The following is a 9,123-nucleotide window of genomic DNA, read 5'->3' as shown; positions in this document are numbered from 1 at the left end:
TCGAGCCCACGTGGGCTGCAGCCAGCCCGGCTGTGCAAGAGTTAAACCCGGCTGCTCGCCCGGGTCTCGGGGGCCTCCCACTCGTCCTCGCAGAGTATGAATAGATGTGCTCCCCTCTGCTCTCAGCCACTCACTTCCCTCCCTGCCCTCCCTCTCCTCCAGAGCCTCGGCATCCTCCCCGGCATCCTCCTCCCCGGCGTCTTCCTCTGGCAGTGCCGGCCCCAGAGCCCCGGCACCCTCCGGCAGCGCCGATGCTGAGCACGGAAAGTTTCGCCGGGGCGAGAGCCCTGGGAGAGGAATCGCTGCAGATGTGGGACCTCAACAAGCGGCTGGAGGCGTATCTGGCCCGCGTGAAGTTCCTGGAGGAGGAGAACGAGGTGCTGCGAGCTGAAATCCAGAGCGCCAAGGGCAGCCCGGCCGGGGACTCGTGGCGGGGGAAGTACGAGGAGGAGCTGCGAGCCCTGCGGGATGAGCTGGATCGCGCCTTCAGGGAGAAGTGCACGGCCGAGCTGGCCAGGGACAACCTCTACGAGGAGGTCCAGCAGGTGAAAAGCAGGTGCCAGAAGGAGCAGGCAGCCCGAGAGGAGGCCAAGAAGCAGCTGTCCTTGAGCAGGAAGGAGCTGGAGGAGGAGAGGAGGGCGCAGATCTGGCTGAAGGAGAGAGCCGTGCAGCTGCAGAAGGAGGTGGAAGCCTTGCTGGAGGTGCACGAGGAGGAGAAAGCCGGGCTGGACCAGGAGATCGCCAGCTACTCCCAGAGCCTGGAGAGCTTGCGCTGTGCCCCGGTGGCATTCCAGCCCGTGGAGGTGGAGGACTATTCCAAGAGGCTCTCAGAGATCTGGAAAGGGGCGGTGGAGACCTACAAGGCGGAGGTGTCGCAGCTGGAGGGCTCCCTGTGCCAGGCCAAGGAGAACCTGTGGAAAGCGGTGGAGGACAACCATCAGAGCCAGCTGCAGCTGCAGCACCTGGAGAAGGACCTGGCGGGGCTCAAAGCGAGGAAGGAGATGCTGGAGGAGAGCCTGGCCCAGCAGTGGCAGGAGCAGCGTGGGGAGGCAGAGAAGTTCCAGGTGAGCGAGAGTGGTGGGGAGGGGGAGTTTGGGGGACTGTGGGTGCTTGGGAGGGGGCTCAGGGCGCACACCCCCCCCCCCCCACTCCAGCAAAGGGATGGGGGAGGCAGATGGGAGAAGGCAAGATGAGGGAGCAAACCCCAGGGCAGGGATGGGTCGTGGCCCTGGAGGAGCTGCAGAGGGAGATGAAGCTGGGGAGGGTGGGAGACAGAGCAGAGCAGCTTGGGGACATCCCTGTCCCCATCACAGCAGGCAGCTGGGCCGCCCCCCACTGTAGGGAAGCAGCATCCAGAGATGTCCCCAACACCTGCCCGAGGCTGCTGCTCCACGTCCTGCCGGGCTCCAGGTTCCCTGGGGAGAGGCAGCCCCTGCCCGTGGCCCCCTGACAGGGGGTGCAGGCAGCGGGGTGCAGGCAACGGGGGGGTGGGGGTTGCGGGCAGGATAAACTCCGACCGACTTTGCCGCAGCTGCAACTCAACAGCTGCAAAAGTGATTCAGCGGAGGGAGGTGGAGGCAAGGGGGGCTGGAAATGTGGGAACGGCGTGAATGCTGCCCGGGGAAGGGTCTGTCTTTGTTCCAGGTCCTGGGACCCAGCCATGGGTGTCTCGGGGCAGAGGGTGCTGCTGCTTTGGTTGCTCACCCAAAAGTTGCTTCTTTCCCACGCTGGCACCCCACAGCCCCAAATCCCCTCCCCCCCCCCGGCCTTTCCTCCCTCCTCCAGCAGCCGTTTCCCCATCTCCTCTCAGCCCTGCCCCTCTCCTCGCCCCATCCTCAGCCCCCACCTCGTGCTAAAATCCAATGCCCAGGACTCCTCTTCCCGCAGCGTCCCGAGGGGATGATCCACCTGCCTGGTCCCAGGGGTCGGCAGGGACCAGCAGGGCTCAGGTGAACCTGAGGCACCCCTGACCCCCCCTGTTCCGCCCCCACAGCTGGCGATGGAAGCCCTGGAGCAGGAGCAGCAGAGCCTGCGGGTGCAGATCGCGCGGGTGCTGGAGGACAGGCAGCAGCTCATGCACCTCAAGATGTCCCTCAGCCTGGAAGTGGCGACCTACAGGTGAGGCTCCCGCCGGGAATGGGAGCAGGGGGAGCTTCCCCGACACGCAGGGAGCCGGGGACGAACCTCGGCGGGCACGGGAGGGTCTCGGGGCACAAGGGAGGTCTCGGCAGGGGTAGCCCTGTGCCCCTTCTGCGGCCCTTCCAGATGGCCCCACACAAAGGCCGCCTGCCAGGGACGGGGGGGTGGGGGGGACAATTAGCATGAGAATAGGGGTTGTCCCAGCCCAGGCGAGGGGCCTCCCCGGCAGAGCATGATGTCACCCTGCGAGTACACTAATCCCGGCCACGGGGGGATGGGAGGGGAGACAGGAGCGAGGGGGGCTCCTCCGGTCCCCCCCCCGGTCCCCTCACCGAGCCGTGACAGGGCAGCATAACCATCTGTAGCCCCTCCGTGCCTCAGTTTACCTACTCCCTCACCTGTCTTAGTCCAGCAGGGTGAGCTGGGAGTGCACAGGGAGCACCCACCCACCCTGCAGCACCCACCCTGCAGCACCCACCGCTCTCCTCTCCCCTCCAGGACGCTGCTGGAAGCAGAAAGCACCCGCCTGCAGATGCCAGCCGGGGAATTCAGGCTGGCCAACGGCATGCGAGGTAAGAGACCCCCAGCGCCAGCCCCAGCACCGCCGCTGTGTCTCCCTGGGGCGAGGCTCGGGAGGGGCTGAGGCTGGATATTGGCACATTTTCCTGCATTTTCCTGGCAGCGGTTTCCTGGCTGCGATAGGAAGGTGTGAACAGCGGCCCGGGGGGGCTCCTGGCACGGGGCTCTCAGCCCCAGATAAGGCTTATCTGCTTCTTTGCCTCTTTTTTTTTTTTTTTTTAAATGCCTGCCCTGCACAGGGCAGGATCCGCCCAGCGGGACAGCGGGCTGCGGTAACAAGCTGAGCATTTCCTTTTTCCTCCAAAAAAAAGAAAAAAAGTGACGAGGAAAGCCTCCCACCTGCACACTTTCCCCAGCAGCAGGACCCGACTGTGATCTGCAGCCGGGACAGAGCATTGTCCCGGCCTGATGCCAAATCCCCAGGGAATATCAGCATCCGCTGCACTCAAGAGGGAGGAATTTCCCACTTTCCATGAAGGGGCTGTTTAAAAATAGGAGAGGGGGCAGCGAGAGGCTGCCAGGTGGCAGGGGGAGGGCTGAGGGAGCGGCGGAGCAGCTTCTCGAGCCGCTCACGGCTCCAACTCCCTCTTTGCAGATCTCAAACTGGAGGTGAGCAGCAGCAGCAGCAGCAAACTGGTACCAGCGAGCCCCGAGCCCAGGCGGCTGCTGTCCCGGGACCTCTGCACCAGCCCCTCTGTCTTCCCCAGGGCAGAGGGGAGGGCCCAGCCGGCGAGACCTCAGAGCGACGCCCTGACACCCAAATTGCAGAGCGCCGGTGCCAGGGAGCTCCAGAAAATCAGCTCGGTCCTCCATGGAGCAGCTGCTGGCAGGGCTGGGGGTCCGGGTGCCCCCGGGTGCCTCACAGCGAGCCCCTCCCAGCCCGGCAAAGCCACCCCCTCTCTGTCCCCAGAGCCCCCCAGCCCCTCCCCACCGGAGCCGGGGAGCCCGGAGGGTGAGGGTCCTGCCTGGCCGGGGGGAGCCGGGGGGGTGACGAGCCAAGGGACGGAGCATCCCCTGCCCGGAGCCATCACGGAGACCCCCGAGGACGGCGTGAAGCCCCCGGGGACGGGGCCCACCCGCAGCCTGCAGTACCCGGCCCAGCTGGTCAGCGAGGCCCTGGAGGACGCGCTCAAGGAGATGGAAGATGACGCTCAGCCCCAAGAAGAGCTCGCCCTCAGCGCCACCTGGGCCCCGCAGGATGCCCGTGCCCCCAGCCCCCTTGCCCCCTCAGAGGTTTGTGGAGGGGCTGTGGCAGAGGGGGCACGGGAAGGGCAAGACCCCACCGAGGCCCCTGAGGATGGTGATGGCCCCGAAGTGGAGGAGAAAGTTGGGGAAGCCGAGCTCCAGGGGCTGGGGGTGGAGAGCAGCACCCCGGGGGACAGAGCCACGTCCCCACTGGCCACGGCTGATTCTCTGAGTGACACAGTGAGCCGGGAAGAGCCGGGAGCGTGGGAGGAGGAGGAGGAGGAGAAGGAGGAGGAGGTGCCTGCTGTGCTGAGCCCAAGGGATCCAGGAGCAGAGGTCCAGGAAGAGGATGTGAGTGGTCCTGGACAGACGGTGACCAGCTGGGATGAACCAGAGCGAGAGGAGGATGGGGAGGAGACCCCGAGCACGGAGCCATCACAACCCTCAGAAGATGAGGGGGAAAGGGGACTCCACAGTCCCTGCGAGGAGGACGGAGATTTCCATGGAGAAGGAGGGGATGAGCCAGAAGAGGAGTCCCCAGACAGGGAAGTGGAAGCTGCTCGTGCTGTCCTCGTGGAAAGCCACCTGGTTTCACCCACAAAGAGTCACCTGGAAGAGGACTTGGTTGATGGAGAGCAGGAAAAGTCTGAGCATCGGAAAATGACTGTGAGTGAGACAGAGGCTGCAGAGCAGGAAAGGGGACACGAGCTGTGCCCAGAGCAGGAGCCTTCAAGTGTCCACGAGGCCATCCCAGCAGAGGAGGCTTCATCAGGAGCTGAAGAAGATGCTGTGGGAGGGGAGGACACAGGCAGAGTGAAAGATGGTGAGGGAGAAAAGGGAGAGGCCAGCAGGGAGATGCTGGGAGGAGAGGATCCTGAGGCAGGAGAGGATCCTGAGGCAGGAGAGGATCTAGGGGCAGGAGAGGCTCCTGGGGCAGGAGAGGACCTAGGGGCAGGAGAGGATCCTGGGGCAGGAGAAGATCTAGGGGCAGGAGAGGATCTTGGGGCAGGAGAGGATCTAGGGGCAGGAGAGGATCCTGGGGCAGCAGAGGCTCCTGGGGCAGGAGAGGATCCAGGGGCAGGAGAGGACCCCAAGAAAGAAGAGGATCCCGAGGCAGGAGAGGCTGCAGGAGATGCCACCCTGGAGTGGGACAGCAGAGCTCCAGAGCAGCCCAAGGACCTGCAGGAAGCCAGAGCAGCTTCTGTGGAAGATGGGGGGGAACAGGAGGAGCTGGAGCTGGAAGAGGAGCCCTGGGGCAAGGGGGATGATGGCAACGGCCAAGAGCCCTGTCCAGAGGACTGGGAGGTGACAGCAGAGGACACGGAGGGGGCTTTGGGCACAGAAGAACCAGCCTGGGCGGATGACACCCCGTCCAGCACAGGAAGGCTGGAAAGTGAGGAGAGAGATGGCACACTGCCAGCAGAGCTGGAGGAAGCCCAGGAAGACGATGAAGAAGATGCCAAGAGCCAGGGGATGAGCCAGCAGCAGTCACTGCCAGAGGCTGAGCCAGCACCGGAGCTGGCAGGGGAGGAGCAGGAGGGCACCGCAGGGCAGCCTGACCCAGCCACCCCACATGCCCCGGGGCAAGGGGATAGCCAGGAGCCGGCTGAGGCTCCGGAGGAGCCGTGGGAGGTGCGGGCTGAGGATGCTGAAGAGGAGCTCAGCTCAGAGCTGGGGCAGCCGGAGAGCAGCAGCTCCGGCCTCGTGGCACGGCAGGAGGTGTCGGGGGAGGGCACAGAGAGCGGCGAGTGGGCGGAGGAGGATTTCGGGAGGCCGGGAGACTCGGAGTCCGCCCCAGGCACCGGCAGGAGGGTGGAGCTGGAGGACACCCTGCCAGACAGCACACCCTTGCACCTCTACGAGGGGGAGATGCTGGCTGGGGGTGCACCCAGCCAAACCCCCCCCGAGACCGAGGAGAGCACGGAGACAGACCCTGTGAGCGGAACAGCTCCAGAGGGGGAAGGGTGGCTGGAAGGGAGGGACAAACCACTGACTCCCACCATGCCAGAGAGCCCTGCAGAAGAGGCAGAGGCAGCCCCTGTGGCAGAGGGTGCTGAGGAGGAGGAAGGATATTTCATGGTCTCTGCTCCCAGCCAAGAAGTGTCCAGCTCAGAGGAAGCCGAGATCTCTGAGGACTTTGAAGAAATTAAAGTGGAAGCAACTGAAGGCAGCCAAGGTGACCTGGCAACTCCCAGAGAAGCATCTCCAGTGCCAGAGGGCAAAGGGCACCTCGAGACTTCTCTTGGGGAAGCAGAAGAAGACATGCAGATGCCCACAGAAGAAGACATGGAAGTGCCCACGGAAGAACCTGAGATGCCGCAGGATGAGGAGGAGGACGACACTGCTGAGCTGGAGGAAGGCCTAGCTATGCCTGAAGCAGATCCCAGCTGCCCCAGGGCCATGGGACCATCAACAGGAGGCACTGACCAGCCAGCCCAGGGTGCCACAGGCACCGGAGCACAGGAGGGACCCGAGCACTCTGAGGGTTTGGCTGCTGAACTGGATGAGGAACTCCAAGGCACAGTCGAGTTGGAGAGCGATGCCAGTGGAGCCAAAACACTCCCAGCCTGCAGCCTGGGGCTGGTGGGGCAGGAGGAGGAGCAGGATGAGGATGAGCCTGGCATGGCTCACCATGACACGGCTGAGGCCACCCCTCCAGCAGAGCTCCAGGCCCAGGCAATGCCCGAGCAGGCGGAGCAGCCGTCGGATGAGCAGCCCATGGAAGAAGAAGCAGCAGAGGGTGACAGCCCTCCCTCAGCAGGGGAGGAGCAGCCCCCTGAGGCCGACCCACCCCGGCCGGGCTCAGCACTGGAGCAGGGAGGTTTTCCAGAGGTGATTACGGACATCCCCGACACGGCTGTCCTCCCTGCAAAGGCGCCGGTGGACGTCATGAAGGACTCCGATATTTTGGAAATAGTTGAGCAGGCCCTGGAGTTCAACCAGGAGCTGGTGATGGGGGCGAGGGCGGCCGAGGGAGGGCATCAGGGTCCTGGCAGGACCGAGCTCCCCCGGGATGCTGGGGAGGACTCCTCGCCCGCCTCATCCAGCGAGGAGGAGCCGACGGTGCAGGAGGCGCCGGGAGAGGCGGCGCCGGGCACGGAGGGTCGGGTTCAGGCTGCGAACGGGCTGCACCGAGAGGCCAGTCTGGAGGACCTGGCCGAGTTCACCGAGGAGGTGCTGAACGGCATCGCCAGCACGGCCCCCGAGGCGCGGGAGTTCCCCTCGGGGACCGCAGACCCTTCCGTGGTGACGCCAGCTGAGTCCCCCGCTCCTCGAGACACCGGCACGGCCAAGCTGGGCGATGGCACCCCCTGGGGCAAACACGGCGGAGCAGACCCCGTGCCCCCCGCTCTGGGGGAGGATGTCCTGCTCCTCACAGATGACCAGCCACCAGCGTGTCGCCTGAGAGCCGAGCAGGAGCCCTGGTCCTCGGGGGACGAGTGACAGTGCCCTCCCCCCGGCAGCCCCTTCCCTGCCGTGACCCAGCACCCCCCCATTTCCCCCCCCCACCCTCCTAATGCTTCCCCGCCTCCTTACGGTTTTTAACATGTTTGTGTGGATTTTTTGCACCCCTTTTCAGAGTGAAGAACCACCAAGCTCCCTTCCATCCCACAGCCTCCCTTCCCCCCCCAAAAAAAAAAAATTGGCATGTTTGCTTTGGGACCCCCCAGCTCATTTTGAGCCTCCTCTGGGTGGGTTGCCGTGGCTGTATTTAATTTAAACTCTGTGTTTCCCCCTTCTCTTCAATCTCCTCTCCTTCTGCCCTCCCCCCCTCCCCAGCAGCTGCCCCAGGAAGGCCAGCTGGAGGCTGGGGACCCCCCCCATGCTGCACCCCAGGACTCAGTGCCTCGGAGTGATGTCACCCCGGGGTCCCCAGCCCCGACCTGCCGACAAGGGGGCTGAGCCAAGCTGGATGTTTCCGCTGCCCTGACGTTAATTTAATAAAGCCTCATCCTCCCAACTCAGAGCTTCAGCTCTCCTCACTCTGGGGGGATGGGAGGGGAGGGGGCAGCAGCGCTGGTGTGGGGGAGAGCACGGTTTGGGGTGAGGGCTGCACTTGCAGGTTGTTCTCTGCTAGGAAATCGCACTCGGGGCCATCCACCAGCATGGCTGGGTACAGAGTTCCTGGGATGACGCTCCCCCATCCCTGGGGCGGTGTGTGTCCCGTCAGTCAGCACGGGCTGGGAACAGGGTTCCTCGGATGATGCGGCCCCACCCACGCAGCCCCTGGGGCAGGCAATGCCCCCCCAACACGCGTGGAGTGATGCTCCCTCGCTCCTGTGGGGATGCAGCCCCCCTCGGGTGATGCAGCCCCATCCCCAGGGTGACGTTTCCCCACCCCCAGAGAGGTGCAGCCCCCCGAGGTGACGCTCCCCCGCCCCCGGGGCCCCGCAGATGCCACTCAGGGCTCGCTGCTGGCCAGGCACTTGCCCAACCTCGGCCTGGGCTGCCGGCAGGAATGGGGCGGGACGCCAGCCCACCCTGTGCCCGTGCCAGTGCCCGGAGCCAGGAGCCGACAGCACCAGCCGCTGTTCCTGCCCGGGCTGGGCACGATGCCCGCGGGACAGCCCGTGGCTCCCGGGAGCTGCGGGAACCCCGGAATCGCGGTGGGGACAAATCTTGGCCCCCTCACCCAAAGGGTGCTGGGCTTCGTGGGGGGTTGGGGTGCTGTGAGAGCAGCCGGGGGCCTCAATCACCCCGTTGTGCAGCCGGGCGTGGGGACGGCGCGGGAAGAGCCGCACAAATGAGCCCGCGGCCGAAGAATGGGTTCCTTTATGCCGGGCAAAGGGCTGAGTCACCCCGGGCGAGGGGACGAGGGGACCCGGGTGGCCGCGGCATCCCTGGGGACCGCCGGCCTCGCACCCACGGGCGTGTTCAGAGCCGCTCCCGCCTGGCTGGCCCCGCCGCTTGCCCACGCACCGGATTTAGCCCGTCCCGTCCCCGTGCCAGCGCCCAGGGATGCTCAGAGCCAGGGGACCGATAAGGAGCCAGCACTTATCTGCCTTCCTCCGTGCAAAGCCCCCGGCCCCCTCCCCTGCCCGGAGGCGACAGTTTCCTTTTAAGGTTAAACTCCAGCGGCTCCGAACACCGAAATAAAAAATATCCCCCTCTCAGGAGTTTAATCAGGCGCCGAGTCTGCGTTCAATCAGCCCCCGGCCCAGCACAGCCTGCGGGCGTCTGGGCAGCATCAGCCCGGCAGCATCTCCAGGAGCCTCCCCG

At 65.3% G+C, this 9,123-nt stretch overlaps 1 protein-coding gene across 1 annotated transcript; it reads left to right on the top strand.

The window, feature by feature from the left end:
- Window positions 1-173: 173 nt before the first annotated feature.
- On the top strand, window positions 174-7,856 carry LOC114072461 (nestin-like). The gene is made up of 4 exons (XM_027910353.1): window positions 174-1,064; window positions 1,994-2,118; window positions 2,638-2,711; window positions 3,314-7,856. The coding sequence occupies exons 1-4, from the start codon at window positions 252-254 to the stop codon at window positions 7,345-7,347; spliced, it is 5,046 nt and encodes a 1,681-aa protein (XP_027766154.1). The 5' UTR covers window positions 174-251; the 3' UTR covers window positions 7,348-7,856.
- The last annotated feature ends 1,267 nt before the right edge of the window (window positions 7,857-9,123 follow it).

Source organism: Empidonax traillii, unplaced genomic scaffold, assembly GCF_003031625.1.
Source record: "Empidonax traillii isolate 1590-97213 ecotype Southwest subspecies unplaced genomic scaffold, ASM303162v1 scaffold3258:size14024, whole genome shotgun sequence".
In the NCBI taxonomy this organism is placed as follows: domain Eukaryota; kingdom Metazoa; phylum Chordata; class Aves; order Passeriformes; family Tyrannidae; genus Empidonax; species Empidonax traillii.
The sequence above is the reverse complement of the archived record's forward strand: the minus strand, read 5'-3'. Positions and strand labels throughout refer to the sequence as shown.